The sequence below is a fragment of the Pseudopodoces humilis genome, chromosome 16 (assembly GCF_049639895.1).
Source record: "Pseudopodoces humilis isolate 2021_Gansu_Grassland_sample_001 chromosome 16, ASM4963989v1, whole genome shotgun sequence".
NCBI classification, from domain to species: Eukaryota; Metazoa; Chordata; class Aves; order Passeriformes; family Paridae; genus Pseudopodoces; species Pseudopodoces humilis.
Genome location: NC_142215.1, coordinates 19,279,686 through 19,298,401, shown reverse-complemented (window position 1 = coordinate 19,298,401; position 18,716 = coordinate 19,279,686). Strand labels below are relative to the sequence as shown.

Below are 18,716 nucleotides of genomic sequence, written 5' to 3'. Positions count from 1 at the left end.
CCCAGCCACGAATTGGCCCCCAAAACCGAGCCCTTGAACCCCCCAAATCTGAGCCCTGTAGGAAACGCTCGTGGCTCTGAATGCCCGAGGGTTTTACTCAACCTTCTTAATTTTTCTTGGATTTTCTCCTTTCCCGACGTTTTTTTGTGTGTTTTGTTTTGTTTTTTTTTTAAATTAATTTATTTATAGATATATTTAAAAAAAGCAATAGTCCTTTGGTCCCTAAACTCTAAGGAATGATATGACTCTGAAACAAGTAATCCTATGTCCCTGTGCCAGTGACAAGCAGGGGAAGCGCGTGTCCCGCCCCCCTGCTCCATGGGATATATATATATATACTTATTTATATATATCTTCTATAAGTCCAACATACTTTGATCCTTCTTTTTTTCCCCCCAATGCAGGGAAAAAGGAAAATCTTGCCGTTTTTCTTTATTTTCCAAACAAACATCCTCCAGGTGAAGCGCCCGAGGCTGGTCCCGTCCCACCGGCTTTGGTTTAAGAATCCATTTGGAGCCTCTTTTCCTCGTTTCTCCTGGGAAATCGGTAGCAGCAAATGAGTGCTTTAAAAAAAAACCCAAAAAACAAAGGTAGATCGTGGCCCGGCTGCCCGGAGCCATCAGCCTTGCTCCCAGCGAGGGATCCGGTGAGTCCCGGCGAGCGGCCGGCGGCGAATCGCAGCCCCGGCGCCGCATCGCTCCCCTCCTTCCTTGTCTTCCTCTCATTCCCGTTAAACAACAAACAAGACCAGTTTGGGAAAAAATTCAAAAAGGAAAAGCTACGACCAAAACACTCTCTTCTTTGCCGTTTTCTCCTTCACCTCCTCCTCCTCCTCCTCTTCCTCCTCCGGGATGTGTTGCAAAGAAAGAGAGTTACGGGTTTGGATACTGCACTTGGGGAAGGGGAAAGTCGTCAGACACTGCGGGACGTCCGACCTGAAACAGAAGGAAAAGGCTGGCAGCCTGTTTCTGGGAGGGAAGGACGGAGGGAGGGACCCAGATCCATTGGGTGGGTGGTGCCAGGCAGAGATTCCTGCACACACTCGGGGATGTAACAGGGGGAGGCTCCATGGGCACCACGTCCCCCAGGGCCAGGCCCCCTCACCTCTCCGCAGGCTGAGCTGGGGTCAGTAGGGTCTGTTGGCGTCTTTCGGCCGCTTTAGCTGCACTTTTAGCCTCTTCATGCCGATCTGGAAGCCATTCATGGCCTGAATGGCTGCCTGAGCACTCGTCGGATTGTCAAAACTGACGAAACCTGGCAGGGAAGGGACACGGGGGCTTGTCACCACACACATCACAGGCGGCTGCCTCGCCTCAGCCCAGGCACTGGAATCCTGTGGGATGATCCTGGTTTGGGAGTAATGGGAAAGGGGGTCCTGGGGTAACATCGCGGCCACAGATTGCAGGGGACTGGGTGACAGGTGATGGCACCTGCAGGGACACCGAGGTGACAGGGCTGTGAGGACAGCAGCATAAGAGGGTCCACAGGACACTGGAGTTGTCTGCAGGGACAGGGATGGGGTTTGTGGGGCCACTGGGGTGACAGGGTCTGTTAAAGTGGTAGGGGCTGCAGGGACACTGAGGTGATGGGGTCCGTGGGGACAGCAGGACGGGATGTGTGGGCTCAGAGGACATCTGGAGGCCAGGTCTGCAGAGACCCTGAGGTGACAGGGCCTCCAAAGACACCGCAGTGGAAGAGTCTGCAGTGACACCAAGGTCTGTGAAGGGGAGATACAGATCCCTGAGCTGGGGACATAGGGGAGAGCTGGATCCCAAGCAAGCTGGACCCCAGCAGGGAGACATGGACATCTGAGCTGGAGACCAGGGAAAGAGAGATCCCCAAGATGAGATGTTGGGAGACAGATTCCCAAGCAGGGACTTCAGGGAGAGCTGGACCCCCCGAGACAGAGATGCTCTGAGCTGGGCTGTCAGGAAGAGCCAGATTTCCAGGCTAGGGAGACTGGGGGAGAGCCAAGCCCTCGAGCTGGGATTTGGGGAGAGACAGACCCCTTGAGCTGGAATATTAGGAAAGCTGGACCTCCAGGTTGGAGACCAGAGAGAATGGGACTCTGGAGCTGGAGACTGGCAAGAGTTGGGATGTCGAGGAGAGTCAGATATTTAAAATGGGACGCTGAAGAGAGGCAGACCCCTGAATTGAGATGTTGAGGAAGAGCCAAAGCTCCAAGCTGCAATATTAAGGATATCTGGAACCTTGAGCTGGGGACTGGGAAGAGCTGGAGCCCCGAGCTGGGACACCAGGGAGAGCCACACCCCAGGACTTACCAAAGCATTTACTCTGGTTGGTGGCACGGTCCACAAAGACTTTGGCAGAGATGACGTTGCCGAAAGGCAGAAACATCTGCGTGAGCTCCGCGTCCCCAAACTCCTGGGGCAGGTGATAAATAAACAGGTTACAGCCCTCGGGACCTGGGTGACACACAAAGGACAGGACATGTCAGCTGCCAGGTGGGGTCACGCTGGGGGGACACTGAGGAGCCACCGGCCCCACATGGGGTGACCCCCACCCCTCACCTTCTCTCTGCTGCTGTGGGATGAGGGGTGCTTGCTGGGGAAAGGCTTGGCTGATGGGAGCATAGGCAGTGGGATATGCTGCTGGAAGACAGAAACAAGAAGCTGAGGCCACAGCACCCACCCCAGCCACAGGAAGGGCTAGGACAGGCATGTCCCCTGCTGCCACCTGTGATTGAGGGGCCTCTCCTGCCCCATGGCTGCTGGCTTGTCCTTTCCCACCCCTCCCAACACATCAGGGGTATGGGAACAGCTCTCCTAGGAGCGATGCTGGTGATAGCAGAAATATTACTGCTCAAATATTACTCAAGTAATTTTACTGGCCTCAAAGCTGAGGAAAGATGGTATGTTTGGCTGAAAAACCCCAAAGATTTGGGGTCCAAAACTTGATTTTCTGTTGCAAATCTGGATGTTGCTATCAGTGCTCCTAATTAAATGGCTGCTGGGCTTGACATATTTCCACAGGAGGCTCTGACTCCCTTCCCTCCACGGCCCATGTCCTTGGCCATCAGATTTGGTCACGTGATGAATATCCAAAGACTTCAGCGTCTTGGTGTGGAGCTGGCCCACTGTCACCTCCTAAATGTCACCCCCTCTTCTCAGTACCACTGCCAGGGCTCCCACATGGAGTTCTCTCAGCCCTACAGGTATTAAAATTCACTTTGCACCATCCAGAATTTGCACGAGGGTCCACGACAGGAGCCAGTGGGATGAGGGGACAGCGCTTTCACTGGCTTTGCCACCCTGGAGCTCCTGCCAGGGCACAGCAACTGCTGCACTCCTCATGAATCTGTGCCCAAATACACTGCCCCAGTCCAGTGTTCAACCCCAGGGTGATGTTCATCTCCCAAAAATAAGGGTGAGGAGCGAAGAGGGGAGAAAAAAGGGAAGGAGTGGGAAGCAAAGTTTGAGACCTGCATAGTGCTGCATGCCGGCGTAGGCCTGCTGGAGGGGGTCTGCCACCGTGGGGCTTTGAGCTGGGAAGAGAAGAGAAAGGAGAAGACAGGATAAGCCAGAGAAAGCCAGAGAAAGCCAGAGAAAGCCAGGGATGCATGTGCAGCTCCCACGGGAAAGGGCTCCTGGCCAAGCGCCGCCATGGAGGGGCAGAGCTGCTCCTTGCCTGAATTCCCTCCTCCCTGCAGCGATGCCACGGGAGCACACGGCTGGTGTTCCTGGGACGGGGAGCACCCCTTGAGCACCTGGCATGAGCCAAGCACAGTCCCCTCGCCCCAGGAGGGCTGTACCTGGGTAGGGGTGGATGCCGTTGGTGTAGATGGTCTCGGAGGCGGGCTGCCCGTTGGTCTGGGGTGGCAGCGGGCTGAAGCCGTTCACCCCAATGGGCGTGGCGATGCTGGGCACCGGCGCCGTGCTGATCCCGGGAGGGGTGCTTGTACCTGCAGGAGCACGGCGTCAGTGCTGCCAGCACCCCAAGAGTGCCCCTGGGGGATGCCAAATGGTAAATGTGGGGGTCCTACCTGAAGAGGGGGTGAGGGGGGCAGCCACCAGCCCGCTGACATTGAAGGCGGCCATTTGTTGCATCTGGGCGGCAGCGATGGCAGCCATGGGGTTGAGGCAGGTGCCCTGCGCGGCCGCCATCAGGGCTGCCTGCTGCTGCATGATCTTCGGGAAAGAAAGGGGGAAAGGAGACAGAGAACGAAAGGCAGAGAGAAGGAGAGAGAGAGGGGAGGGTAAATCATCATCTCTGCTTCAAATGGATTCAGAGGGATAAATGCCACCAGCTGCCAGACCTGGGGACAGGAGTCCTGGTCTTGGTGGTACTAAATATGGGATCACTGAACCCTACAACCACCCTCAGCTGTGGGGAGGAAGCCCTGCATCTGCCCTTAAACAGGGATACACCAGGCCTGCCAGGCATCCACACTCCCTGGCACTGGTGTTTTCATGGGCCAAACCAGCCCCCGCCACCCACGGGGGTCCCCCAAAGCTCCCGGCCTGCACCAGCTCCTACCGCTTGCGTGTAGGCCCCGTAGGCGCCGAACTGGATGGTCATGGGATTGAAGATGCCCAGCTGCCCCGCCATCTGATGCATCCGCCGCAGGGTCCTCTCCTTATCCGTGTCTGCAAACTTCACCACCAGGCTGGACGAGGCACCCTGAGGTGGGGGGAAGATGGGGCTGATGGTGGGACCACAGCAACGCCCCCAAACTGTGCCTGCCGTGGGTGTGGCTCACAGTGTCCGCAGCATCTTCAGCCCTGGGACACTGCCCAGCTTGGCAAAAGCAGCCAATCATCAGTGTGAGGTTTAATTATAGCCAGTTTTTCTCCCCAGTGGCAACTCCCTGACCTCTGCTTCCTTTCCCTTCCTTGTCCACAATTCTGACCTTCAGCGTTAATTAAACTGCCCCTTTCTCTGGCATGGAGAGAATTAGCCCCACGCTCCCGCCTCCAGGGCTCAGCACCCTGGCAAGGAGGAATCTGGGGTGATGTGGCCAACAAATTGTCAGTCTGTAGGATTTTGATGCAATTAGACTGAGGATCAAATTAGTGGGTGATTGGATTAAGCAGGCAGCACGGGGTCAGCTGGGGCAGGGTGCGAGCCTGGCACTTACCGGCATGGTTTGGCTGCCGTGCAGGCTGTTGATGGCAGCCTGTGCCTCAGCGTGGCTGCCGTATTTCACAAAGGCACAACCTAAGGGAACAGAGGGAACATGGGACAGGTTGGGTTTGGCCATTGCAGGTCCACAGAGTGCCCACCCAGTGCCCCAAAGCCCACCTTTGCTGGCTCCATCAGGCCCTCGGAGGATGGTGCATTCCTCAATCTGGCCAAAGGGCTCAAAGAGGCGGCGGACATCGTCCTCGCTCTGCTGCTTCCCCAGCATGCCCACAAAGAGCTTCCTGTCTTCTAAAAACAAAACCAAGCCCATCAGAAAGGGGGAGAGTGGGAGGTCTCCATCCCAACGCCTCATCACGAATGGTGTGTGGAGGGGAAGGAGCCAAGTGACATCAAAGGGAGGGAGCAACACCGATCCCACGGAGAAGGTGCATCTTCGTCCTGCAGAACACTAAGGGTGGGAAAACCTCTCCTCTGGGGAAATTGCTGTGGGGTGAATCCTGGCAGAGCCATTGCTTTATGGAGTGGAGCTGGGGTTTTCCCCAGGGATGGAGGGGCTGGCTCCCCCAGCACTGGGGCAGGATGCGGTGGAACAAAGAGAACCCACAAACCAGAGGTGATCACCCTCGTGTGACTGACTCACAGAACAACCCGCAGCCTCCAGCCGTGCCCAGGGGACATCAATAATCCAAACACAAGAGAAGGGATAGTAAATAATGAGAATTTCATGATTATTACCAGCATCTGTCTTGTGCGGCCGCGCGCTCCCGCCGCACGCTAATGGCATTTGACAAAGAAAATAAGGTGCCCTGTCAAGAGCGTTGCTGGGGAAATAAATAAATAATGGCAGCAGACGATGAACGCTTCGTCTGTTAAGGTACCAGGAAAATTAGTTAAGGGAATAGGGCTCGTGTGTTGTCTAGTTAAACATAAAGCACCTCGCAGGGGAGTGGGCTGGGCAGCCCAGCGGTGCCTCCTGGGTGAAGGGGCTGGAGACAGGAGCCCCAGATCACCCATCGATTTTTAATCCTTCACCAATTACGCACGGTAAGTGGGTAATTTATTTGCCAGGTCCCTCTGGGACATGCTGGGACCAGCTCCCGATGTGTTTAATAACAGGGTTTGGATGGGGGGGGATCTATCCCAGCCATGCTGCCAAGTGCAGGTGGCCCCACGGGAGCATCCTGCACGTCTGATAGTGCCTACCTGCCCAGCAACACAACAGATGCGGGATTTTGATCCAATTCCTGCGATTTTGCCCAAATGATCACCTCAACCCGGCAATGCCACAGCCTGATGAGTGGCAAATGCTCACAAAGAATTTGGGGGGGTGGTAGTTTGAGAGGGGCTTGGGCCACAAGCAGCCAACTCCTGCCCCGGGGTCCCCACAGGCAGCTCTGGAGAGGGAATTGCATTGTTTGGCAAATGAACGTGGTGAGGGGGAGTGGCTGGTGGCTGCTCTGCCCCCCAGGATGTTGGGGTACTCGTGGTATGATGTCAGGACATTCCCAGGATGACATCAGGATGCTCCCCACAGCTGACCAGACAGGGAGAGAGAAGATGGCACTTGCTCTGCACCCTGGTTTGGATGCCACCAGCAAAGGCAGCTCCTTTCCTGGATTTCTCTGCAAACCAAGCTTCCCACAGCAGCCCTCGTGATGCCACCACGTCCCCCATCACCCCCTGGGTGACCCTGTGCCACCCTGCCCGTGCCAGGCATCCAGAGAATTGGGGACCTACCTCCTCGGCCCTCGCTGTCGGCCGGCTTCACCTGGATGGGGCGGTTCATCTGCAACACAAGCGAGAGCGGGTGGTCAGTGTGGTGGCCCCTGAAGCCTTTCCATGGGGAACAGCAAGATTTGGCCAATGACTGGCACCGGCAGCTGGGGAAAAGGGGAGGGACCTGCATGAACTGCTCTGGGGCTTGTGGCCACAGCAACCCAGGGATGCCATGTGCAAAGGGCAATCTCTGGCCCTGGCTATGGGCACCCAGTGCTGCAGGCGCCTGTGGGGCCGCCAGTGCCAGGCTTGGCCGCCTGCCCGCTTTCCTCGACTGCAAAGGACTGCAGAGGCAGCAGCAGCACCCCGCCGGCCCCGGCCCCTCTGGCACCATTGCCCTCCTTTTCCCAAACCTCACCCAAATTTGGCCTCCTCCTTGTCACCGCCGTGTGCATCCGAGAGCGTGACACCCGTGTGCAGCAGGACACGCTGGGCTGGCAGGCACGTCCCTGGCCCGCTGCCCCATGGAGCCATTTCTCCTCCTCTCTCCCCCTCCTTTTTCCCCTCTTTTAGCCGAAAAATGCTACAATTATGGCCGTTTCCACGGCAACAAGCATGCTTCCCCCGCGATGCTGCGGAGCCCGAGCCATGTGCTCGATGGGGTCGCCACGGCAACGGCGAGATGTCACACATGACGGCGCGGGGGTGCACACACGAACACGCCTTGAGCACACACGGGGACAGTCACCCCCACGTGCGTGCGCACCCCCATCCCTGGTGCCCCCCGCTGCACCCCTGGAAGGCGTCCCTAAATTTTGGGGCTGGGTGGGGGCAGAGCCGGTTCCCCCCACATCAGGGTGAGGAAGAGGATGGGTAAGAGAGAAGAGGAGGGAGGTTTCCACAGCAACCGCCTCGTCTCCAGGGAAACGTGGAGAGAAATGTCAGCGCAGAGCTGGGGATGGTCCAGGGAAGGGATTGAGTCCCCAGGAGTCATGGGGTAGCACAGGGTGGCACTGAGGGACACCTCACAGTTTCACCCATAATGCCACCAGTCCCTCGAACATCCACCTTGTGCCAGGGCAGGATTTGGCTCACCCCAAACTCAGGAGGCTGTGACAGCACCAAGACCCTAAACCCAGAAGCCTGCTGTCCCTCACATCCCTGTCACAGCCAGGAGGAGGGAACCCCATTTTGGGGGGAGCCTGCCCCTTCCACTGACCCGCCAGCCCCATTTACCAGCACGATGGCCTTTGATGGAATAAATTTCCCATGCCCGCTGCTGTATGCCTAATGTAATAAACCCAGTGAGGATGATTTAGAATAACATTTACGGAGCCGCAGAGTGTCATTTTGATGTGTCTCCCGTCTCCGCTCGCCGGTTATTAAACTGTATTGATTCCCTGGGAGCGGCTGATGTTTATAAATGTCAGGCCTTGGGGACCAGCTAACCTACCCCAGGGCTGCCACACCGTACTGAGGAGAACTTGTCCTGGCCTGTAGATACCCCCAGAAGGAGGTTTTGGCACCCTTGGCATCACCACATGCGCACCACAGGGTGCTCGGTGATCCCCTGTGGCACCCAGACCTCCTGATTGTCCCCACAGCACCCCTGCACTGTGTCCACACAGCCCTCTATCCATCCTCCCACACTAAACAGCCACCCAGGCATTTTCCCCTGCTCCTGACACCCACCTGCCCTCCTTGCAACACCCATCCATCCATTCATCCATCCTGGACACCCACACAATCACCTACCCACCCATCTTCCTCCAGGAGTCGTCCAGCCACTCCAACACCCATTCCCATGGCATCCATCCATCCATACCCCCAACACCCATCCTCAGAACACCCATCCATTCCCATAGCATCTGTCTATATTGCCGTGACCTTCCATCCACACCCCAACACCCATCCATCCCCCCAACACCAATCCATCTCTACCACCCTTACATCTGCCCATCTATCTCCCATCTTGCTACCACCCACATTTTCACCCCCACAGCATCCATCCATTCATCCATTCATCCATTCATCCATCCTCAACTCCCAGCCATCTCCCACACCTCGAGGATATAGTGACACCCTGCTTGGGGTGTTCCAGCACCATCACCAGCAGTCCACAAAGCTGGAGCTACCCCAAGACCAAACCACTGGTGTTCCACAGCACAGGGGGTTACTAAACCACCTCCTGACTGCCCAGGCACTGTCCCCCACACAAATTCAGAACCCCCCAAGAGCCTGGGTAGCAGGGAGAGCCAGCTCATAGAATCACTGTGGGGGAACGTGCCCAGTGGGACAGGGTCACTTCTGGCCTTTGTTCCTTCCGTGGCATCACACTCCTCCTCCTTGTCCTCACAACCAACAGCCAGAGGATCCAGCAGGCCACCATGCACCCAAACGAGATGGAGGTGGCCAGTGACACTGGAGCAGCAAGTGTCCATGGCACCCCAGGGAGACAGGAACCGAGGTACTGGCAGTCACTCATCCCAGGAGCAGCTTGAGAGAGCCCTGGGGGTAACCCCCAGCAAGGCCACACAGCCATCCTGGGGACAGCCACACCACTGCACAGCCCTGCACGTGCATGACCACCCTGGCACACCCTGCACGCACCCACACACCTCTGAACACAACCACAGCCCCCCAGTACCCCCCAAGCGCACCCACCCCCAATCCCCCCCTGGCACAGCCGTAGACCTCCGGAGCCACACAGCCGTGCCCACGCAGCACTGCGCACACGGCACGTCTGTCCCAGCACCGCTGCACACCCACATGTGGCCGTGCACCCCGCACACAGCCCCCCAGACACCTGGACAACCCCAGCCCTCGTGCCACGCAACACCCACAGAACCCTCCCCGCTGCCATGGATCACACACAACCACAGGCACGCACCCCAGGACACACAGCCAGCACCGGGGATATGATGCCCCTTGCCTCAGTTTCCACGCTGTAGCAGCAGTGTAGCAGTGGGACCCCCGGGAGCCCTCTGCAGACACATGGACAATTTGGGTGGGCTCACGGCACCCCCAACAGCACCCACATCACATCCTCACGGCCACCCACGCACACCTGAGCCCAGCGCAACACCTGCGCACACCTGCACTCCCTGTCACACCCGGTGTGCCCACACACCCCCACTGCTGCCACTCCCCCGGCCCATGTGCACCCACACCCTGTCACCATCACTGGGGGCAAAGACACCCTAAACTCCCCTTCCCACATACCAGACATCCACATGCTTGCACACCCACCTGCACACACCTGGGGGTCAAAGCCATACCCCTGCCAATGCACACACCCCTCCCCACACTGCCTGTGGGTGTAACACCCCCGAGCGCTGCCCCCTGCACACCTGCACCACACACACACAAACCTGCGGTGGAAAATACACCCTCCAGCCAACACACACCAAACCCATCCCTGGGGACAGATACACCTCCTCACCATCATCCTCCATCCCTGCCTGCAAACACACCCCCCACACAGCATTCCTGGGTGCCAGAACACCCTCCTCACTGACACCCACACCACACACAGCCTCCCTGGGTCTAGATACATTACCAACACCCCTCTAACAACACCCTCCTCTTCCCTGGGTGCAGATACACCCTCTCAGCCACACACACACACAGCCCCCATCCCTGAGTGCAAATACACCCTCATCACCAACAACCACCCTGCCAACACATGCACCCCATCCCTGGGTGCAGATACATCCTTCACAGTAACACTCACACCCACACAAGCCATCCCTGGGTGCAGATACATCCCCGCACCAACACCCCTCTAACCCCATTCTTCTGTGCAAATACACCCTCCTCACCAACACTCCTCCATCCCCAACACCCATCCCTGGGAGCAGATACACCCTGTCACTGACACCCCCAATCCTCATCTCTGAGTGCAGATACACCCTGCGACACCCACACCCGCCCACACCATCCCTGGGAGCAGATACACCTCCCCACCAACACCCCTCCATCCTCATCCCTGTGTGCAGATACACCCTGCAACACTCCCACTCACACACCCCAACCCCGTGTGCACATTCACCCTGCTCATCAACAGCCCTGCATCCCCATCCCTGTGTGCAAATACACCCTGATCACCAGTACTGCTCCATCCCCATCCTATGCCTGGGTTCAGATACACCCCCTCACCAACACTGCTCCATCCTCATTCCCATCCCTGGGTTCAGATACACTCCATCACTAACACCCACACTCACACCCACCATCCCTGTGTGCGATTACACCCCGATCACAAACACTGCTGTATCCCCAGCATATCCCTGGGAGCAGATGCACCCCCTCACCAACACCGCTCCATCCTCATCCCTGTGTGCAGATACGCCCTGCTCACCATCAACACCCCTCCATGCCCATCCCCGGGAGCAAGGATCCACACCCTCGCCATCACCCCACTCCCACACAGCATCCCCGGGAGCAGATACACCCCTCCGCCATCACCCACATCCCTCCTACAACCCCCGGGTGCAGCTCCCCCACCCCGGCGCGAGCGGAGGCTGCCGGGCGGTGCCGGGCCGTGCCGGGCCGGGCGGAGGCGGCGGCAGACAAAGGCGGGGCCCTACCTCGATGCAGAGGATCTTGGCCCCGGCGGGCACCCACAGCACGGGCGGCCGCGGCCCCGGCGCCGGCACCTGCGGCAGCTGCATGGCCGGACCGGCCGGACCGCCGGCTCCACCGAGGTGGTTCGGCTGAGCTCGGCTGCGCTCGGCTCCACCCGAGGCGGCTCGGCCGGGTTCGGCTTCGCTCGGCTCGGCGAGGCCGGGCTCGGCAGGGCTGGGCTGGGTTCGGCTAGGCTCGGCTGGGTTCGGTTCGGCTCGGCTGGATTCGGCTGGGCTCGCGCAGCGGCGCGCGGGGGGCGGGGCACAGGGCGGGCCGGCCGCAGCCCCACCGAGCCGAGCCGGGGCGGGGCCTCACTTGGGACACGCCCATCACCGTCTGGACACGCCCCCGGTCCCCCGACACGCCGGGGGCGGAGCCTGGCTGGGGCCGGGTGGCGAGGGTGGGAACATGGGGAGTACGCAGCTATAGGGGGTCAGCAGGTCCAGGGGTGTAAGTACAGGTACAGGGGGTCAGCAGGTCCAGGGGTGTGAGTACAGGTACAGGGGGTCAGCAGGTCCAGGGGTGTGAGTACAAGTACAGGGGGTCAGCAGGTCCAGGGGTGTGAGTACAGGTACAGGGGGTCAGCAGGTCCAGGGGTGTGAGTACAGGTACAGGGGGTCAGCAGGTCCAGGGGTGTGAGTACAAGTACAGGGGGTCAGCAGGTCCAGGGGTGTGAGTACAGGTACAGGGGGTCAGCAGGTACGGGGGTGTAAGTACAGGTACAGAGGGTCAGCAGGTACGGGGGTGTGAGTACAGGTACAGGGGGTCAGCAGGTACAGGGGTGTGAGTACAGGTACAGGGGGTCAGCAGGTGCGGGGGTGTGAGTACAGGTACAGGAGGGATGCACAAGTATGAGGTATGCACAGGTAGAGGGGTTGTACATAAACACACATGCGTGTGCTTGTGTGCACAAGCAGAGAGGTGCGCACAGACACAGGTGTGTTCACAGGCACTCATAGGTGTGTACCCAAGTGTACACAAGTGCGTACACATCGGTGTGCACAAGCACAGAAGGAGTGCTCAGACCCAGACAGGCGAGCACACACAGGTGTGAGCACCTTCACAGGGTGTGCTCATACACAGTACCGTAGGTGTGAGCACCTGCATGGGCACAGGGGTGTGAGCACAAGCACACAGTCCCCTGCACTGCTGTGTGCACACACACACAGAGGGGTGGACACAGCCGTGAGCCCCTGTGGGGCACATCCACATGTGCTCATACACACACCCCATCCCCCAAGCAAGTGGCCATGGCAGCAGCCATACACACGTGTGTGCCTGATGAGAACCCCCCCAGGCAGGGCCTGACCCCGGCCTCCTTTAGGCTGCCAAGGTGTTCTGTTAACTCTTGAACCTACTGAAGCATGGCCCTGCTGGTGAGAGTACGGCTCAGGAAGCCATATCCCCGCAAACCTCATCCCCCCTCTGTCAGCTCCACACACACACGGCAGGGATTGATATTCATGGGCCCCGGCTCTTTCCCCAGCCAACCCGCGGGCCTATTGATTTTTATTTAGGCGAATAATTAAATATTTATTTTCACTTTGTTAAGCTCGGGAGGTCGGAGCCCACAGAAAGCGCAACAGCACGCGGGCGGCTGGAAAATCGATGCCTTGGTTTGCGGCTGCTGGAAGTGGCTCCCGCGCCTCGGGGAGGTGTCACCAGCCCCCGCCCTGCTTCACCCCATCCCTCGGTGTCACTTAAGGCTTCCATGCCTTGGGGAGGTGTCACCAGCCCATGCCCTGGCTCACCCCGATACCCCGGTGTCACTTAAGGCTTCCATGCCTCGGGGAGGTGTCACCAGGCGCTGCTCCAGCTCAACTCGACCACCTCAGTGTCACTTAATTCTCCCGTGCTTCAGGGAGGTGTCACCAGCCCCTGCCCCAACTCACCCTGACCCCCTGGTGTCACTCACCCCTGGCAGTGTCTTCTGCTCGTGCAGGGCGCTCTGTGCCTTCAGTGCGGAGTCGCGGGCGCAGTAGGTGAGGAAGGCACAGCCTGTGGAGACAGGGAGATGGGATCAGTGTCCGGCCTAGTACTGCCACAGCACCCTGAGCACACAGGGAGCTGGTGGCACAGCTGATACAGCACCGTGGTGTCTCAGCATCCTGGCATCCAGCACGGTGATACCAAACACCCCAGCACCCTGGTAGTGTGGCATCCAGCACCCCAGCAGCATGGCACTTGATACTCTGGCATCCAGAACCCTGGCCCTGCGGCACCTGGTATCCCAGCACCCTGGCACGGTGGCATCCAGAACCCCAGCAACCTGGCATGATGGCATTCGGTACCTCAGCACCATGGCATCCAGCATCCCAGCACCCTGACATTCTGGCACCCTGGCCATCTGTAACCTGGGATGTGGCACCCTGGCATCCATCACCTCAGCACCATGGCATCCAGCAACAAGCATCCTGACCATCTGGCACCATGGCATCCAGCACCCTGGCACTGTGGCATCCAGCAGCTCAGCACCGTGGCATCAACCATCCCGTCACGCTGACACCCTGGCCCCATGGCATCCAGAATCCAGCAGCCTGGTACCCTGGTACTCTACACCCAGATGGGCACACACAGGGTCACAGTTCACCCCCAGAACAGGGTAGAAGATGGAGCAGCGGGATGAAGGAGGAAGCCAGGAAGGAGCAGGCAGCACACAGGCAGCGGCGCTCTGGCCCCAGCCCTGGGGAAAGCCACAGCCCAAGTCCTCCAGGAAGCAGATCTCCAGGCTCAAGGCTGTGCACCCTGTCTTGCCACCACGCTTCTCCCAGCCCTGAGCATCCTCCTTGGGATGAGATTCATGTGGCGAAGGCACTCCGGCTCCTTCGACATCATGGCGCTTTGGAAATCGGGAATACGCCTGGGGTGAGGTTTTCCCACGCTGACTCACGCTGCCGAGCCACTCGCTTGCACAGAGCTGGCAGCAACGAGCGAGCCCTGGGGACAGGGTCCGGTCCTCTTCCCTCCGTCTCTCCTGAAGCATTCCTGGTGCCTGTGCCACCGCTGCACCGCTCCCTCCCTGAGGGCTCCCCCCCAATTTGCTGGGGTCACATCCAAAAGCATCTGAAAGTGATATTAAAACAGCAGCAAAACAGTTTCCCTTCAACAAAGTAAATATTTAATGAATAAAATTGACATTGATGCATTTTTAATATTGGCACAATTAAATCCGCCAGCTGATTAAGTATTAATAACTCTTAATAAGTACAATCAGCGTGCCTGGGAGGAGAGGGAGCATGTCGGCAGGGCGGGGGATGCTGTGGGATGGGGTCCTTCACTCGCCTTGGGGTACTGGGGACATCTGCCCTCATGGAGAGCAAGGAGAATTCCCCCTAGATCAATACTCTCCTGCTGCGGGCGGGAAGGGGAGATCAGCACAGCAGCTCGCCTCAGTCCTGGTGCCATTTCCAGTGTTTACCATCTGTAATCATGTTGGCTTCCTGCTCTCCGCTCTTCTTTTTCTCTTTTTTTTCCCTGTTTTTCCTGCAGGCGACAATGTAGACAGTGCCTGGGCATTCTGGAGAAGTTCGGAAGGCTGGCGCAGGAGCGGTTCTGCTCTGGAGGCTCGCCGGGAGGGAGGATGCCGTTCAAATTAGAGGAGCGTCCGCAATTAAATCACGCGGCTGGGCCGCAGACGTTGAAGCCCGTGCTGGAGGAAGCACTGAGCAGGCCTGGAAGGGTGCAAATCCCATTGATCCAGGCACACAAGCAGCTTCAGAGATACCAGAGAAATGTTGGAGGCCACAGTGCCAAAGATGACAGTCCAGGCGGCTGCCCCATAGCCGGAGGGCATCGACAAGGCAGCAACCACAAACATTGGAAAACCACAAGTTTTGGCTTCCCAGGAAAGTCCCAGCGAAGCAGGTGCTGGCCGTGGCACGGCAGTTTGGTGACAGCTTGTGGCTCCTGTCTGGGTGACACCAGGGGTGCCTTGACTCTGCTCTGGGGCTGCACACCGCAGCTCCTCCGTAGAGACCTCAGTGGTGCCTAAGTGACCCCCTCGGTGTGTCACTGCTCCAAGCGCCCGTGCTCTGTGTGCCGTGCCACAGTGCCACAGCACTTGGGGCACAGTGCAGACATGGCGTGTCCCCATCCACAGTGGGTGTCTGTGTCCCAGGGGTGCTCCAACTCCAGGCGTGCACAAAACTCATGTGGGTGTGCCAATGCCAGACAGGTGCCCCCAAGCCAGACAGATGTTCTAAAATCCATTGCAGTGCTCCCTGCCCTGTGATGCTCTGATCCCAGGGGTGCCCCCAAGCCAGACAACTGACCCTAGGTAAGTGCTCTCCTCTTCCTCAGGTGCACCCCAATCTTAGGAGGGGACATATATCCAAATGCTCTGTACTGGGGTGCTCCCACCTCAGGGTGCTCTGCCTCAAGGTTGTCTCCAGCTTAGGGGTACCTTTACCCCAGGGGCTTCCCCTCTTTGGGGTGCCCCATACTTATGGGTATCCTCCAGATCAAGGGTATCTCCACCTTGGGTATAACTCAACTGAGGGGTATCCCATATTTGGGTACCTCACCTCAGGGGTACCTCCATTTCAGGGGTACATCACCTCACGGGTACCCCCATCTCAAGAGGTGCTCCCATACCAGTGCGGCTCCAACTTCAGGCATACTTCCAGATTATGGTGCCCCCTCCAAAGCATCCCATCTATACCTCGGGGTGCTCCTCCTCAGGTGCACCACTTCATGGGTGCCTCTGCCTCAGGAATGTCCCACCTTAGAGGTACCCCTGTCTTGGCATGGTCCATCTCAGGATGGCCCACATGAGGGGTATCCTCATCTCAGGGCATCCCACTTCAGTGATCGTCCACACTAAGGTACCAAACCTCAGGTTGTCCCATCTGATGGGGAACCTCATTTCAGGGGTGCCTTCATCTCAGGGATATTCTACCTCAGGCTGTGCCATGTCAGGGGTGCCTCACATTTGGGTGCTTTTGCCTCAGGGTGTCCCATTTCAGGGGTGTCTTCCGCCAGGGGCCCCTCTATATGCCAGGGTGCTCCATCTCAGTTTATCCCACCACGGGGTATCACAAGTGAGGGGTCCCCACCCTCAGGGCGTCCCACCTGAAGGGTATCCCTTTGTCAAGATGATCCATCTCAGGCGGCCCCACTCGAGGGGTACCTCACCTCAGGGGTATCCCACCAGAGGGACAGGAGCCCTCACCTGAGAGGTTCCCCCCACCTCAGTTTGTCCTGCCTCACGGGTGGCCCATACTTAGGTGCTCCATCTCAGTGATGTCCCCACCTTAGGATGTCCCACCAGAGCAGTACCTCACTGGGGATCCCCCCACCTCAGGATGTCCCACCAGAGCAGTACCTCACTGGGGATCCCCCCCACCTCAGGATGTCCCACCAGAGCAGTACCTCACTGGGGATCCCCCCCACCTCAGGATGTCCCACCAGAGCAGTACCTCACTGGGGATCCCCCCCACCTCAGGGTGTCCCACCAGAGCAGTACCTCACTGGGGACCCCCCCCACCTCAGGGTGTCCCAGCAAAACAGTACCTCACTGGGGATCCCCCCCACCTCAGGATGTCCCACCAGAACAGTACCTCACTGGGGATCCCCCCCACCTCAGGGTGTCCCAGCAAAACAGTACCTCACTGGGGGTATTGTGGGTCTCTCCCACCCCAGGGTGTCCCACCTGACCTCACGCCAGCCCCACACCTGGGTGTCCCATGTCAGAGCGTCCCACCCGGGGGGTCCCCCGGCCCGCCGCCCCCGCACCTTTGTGCATGCCGGTGAAGCGATCCTTGAGCACGGTGAGCTCGTAGATGCGGCCGAACTCCTCGAAGAGCGGCTTGAGGTCGCTCTCCTCCAGGTTGCGCGGAATCTGCCCCACGAACAGCTTGATGGCGTCGTGGTCCTTCATGGCGATGGCGCCGGGCGGGCGGCTCAGCCCGTTCACCCGGCCGCTGTTCGCGGTGCTGAACGCCGCCCCCGCCGCCTCGCCCGCCGCCGCCGCCGCCATGGCCCGTTCCGCGCCCCGCCCCGCCCGACCGGCACCGCTCGGCACCGCCCGGCACCGCTCGGCACCGCTCGGCTCGCGTCGGCACCGCTCGGCACCGCCCCGCTCGGCACCTCTCGGCTCGGCTCGGCTCGGCCCGCGCCCGCCAGCGGGCCCGTGACGTCAACCGGACGGCCCCGCCCAGGGGCGCTGTATTAGCATAATGAGGGGGCGATGGCCAATCAGAACCGGGGGGCGGAAGGAGGGGGCGTGGCGCGGTCCGGCTCCGCCCACTGCTGCGCCCTGCCGGGCTGACCCCGAACCCCCCCCCCCGCGCCCAAATCCCCCCGTGTCGCCCCGGTCGGCCCCCGCCACCCCCATCACCCCATCACCCCCATCATCCCCCTCACCCTCCGTCATTACCATCACCCCCCCCGCCCCACTACCAGAATTCTTATCACCCCCCATCACCACCCGACATCCCCATCATCCCTATCATCCCCATTAGCCCTATCGCCACAATCACTCCCATCGCGACCATCATCCTCCTCACCCTCCATTACCTCCCATCATCCCTATCACCCCCATCACCTTCTATCACCTCCATCACCCTCCTCCGTCATCTCCATCGTGCCCATCACCCCCATCACTCCCGGCCTCCCTCCTAATCCCCCCCCAATCACCCCCTCTACTGCCCCGCCTCCCCCCATTCCCCTCATATCCCCTCAGGCACCCCCTTTCCCCTCATTCCCCCATCACCCCCATCACCTCCTATGTTCCTCCCTTTCCCCCGTCTCCCCATCACCCCCATCATCCCCCACCACCTCCATCCTGCCTCTATTCCCTCACCCCTCTCCCTCCCCCTTTTCCCCCTATCATCCCTCCGACCCCCATCAGGGCTGGCCAAAGGGCTGAGCAGCCTCTCACCTTCCCCCTGCAGCCCATCAGTAGCCTCCAGACTTAGCCCCTCTCTGCTCCCCACCTCAGAGCAGTGTTTAAACACACAGAAGAGGCTCAAAAAGGGTCCATTTGAACACTTTGTTGGGTTTTTCACCTCCATGGACCCCACACTACCCCTGTTGCCCCCCTGGGGCTGCCCCAGAACGGGGAGGAGGGGAGCACTTCCCTCCTGCATCACCTCGAAAGATCTGTAATTAGACTGAGCAGCTTTAATACCTGGTATTTAATACCTGGTCGTTAATTAATTAATTAGTCCCAAAGCAGCAGCCAGGTGGGAGAAGGCCTGGCTTCCCCTGCACGCTGCTTTGTGCGTGCAGGGGCTTGTGAGTGCGGAAGGGGTGTGAGCGTGTGCAATGCT

General features: G+C 59.1%; 1 protein-coding gene across 8 annotated transcripts; it reads right to left on the bottom strand.

The window, feature by feature from the left end:
• Positions 1 to 66: 66 nt before the first annotated feature.
• On the bottom strand, positions 67 to 17,422 carry CELF6 (CUGBP Elav-like family member 6). Of its 8 annotated transcripts, none has more exons than XM_005521355.3 (13): positions 17,179 to 17,422; positions 13,361 to 13,443; positions 6,841 to 6,889; positions 5,263 to 5,391; positions 5,099 to 5,178; positions 4,498 to 4,641; positions 4,004 to 4,148; positions 3,773 to 3,922; positions 3,443 to 3,505; positions 2,532 to 2,612; positions 2,283 to 2,426; positions 1,105 to 1,254; positions 67 to 935 (listed from the first exon to the last, which is right to left on the bottom strand). In XM_005521355.3, the coding sequence occupies exons 1-12, from the start codon at positions 17,420 to 17,422 to the stop codon at positions 1,127 to 1,129; spliced, it is 1,440 nt and encodes a 479-aa protein (XP_005521412.2). In that variant the 3' UTR covers positions 67 to 935; positions 1,105 to 1,126. The 8 variants fall into 8 exon arrangements, with proteins under 8 accessions (XP_005521412.2, XP_087919021.1, XP_087919022.1 ...); XM_088062895.1 differs by having other exon boundaries at positions 2,532 to 2,609; XM_088062896.1 differs by having other exon boundaries at positions 5,263 to 5,388.
• Positions 17,423 to 18,716: the final 1,294 nt, after the last annotated feature.

Bases quoted from the DNA above. Each gene is read 5' to 3' on its own strand.
- CELF6 (XM_005521355.3), bottom strand. From the start codon at position 17,422: ATGGCGGCGGCGGCGGCGGGCGAGGCGGCGGGGGCGGCGTTCAGCACC. The intron at 4,642-5,098 runs GTAAGTGCCAGG...CCCCCACCTCAG, and splicing joins ACGGCAGCCAAACCATGCCG to GGTGCCTCGTCCAGCCTGGT. The intron at 3,506-3,772 runs GTACAGCCCTCC...TTCTCTTCCCAG, and splicing joins CGGCATCCACCCCTACCCAG to CTCAAAGCCCCACGGTGGCA.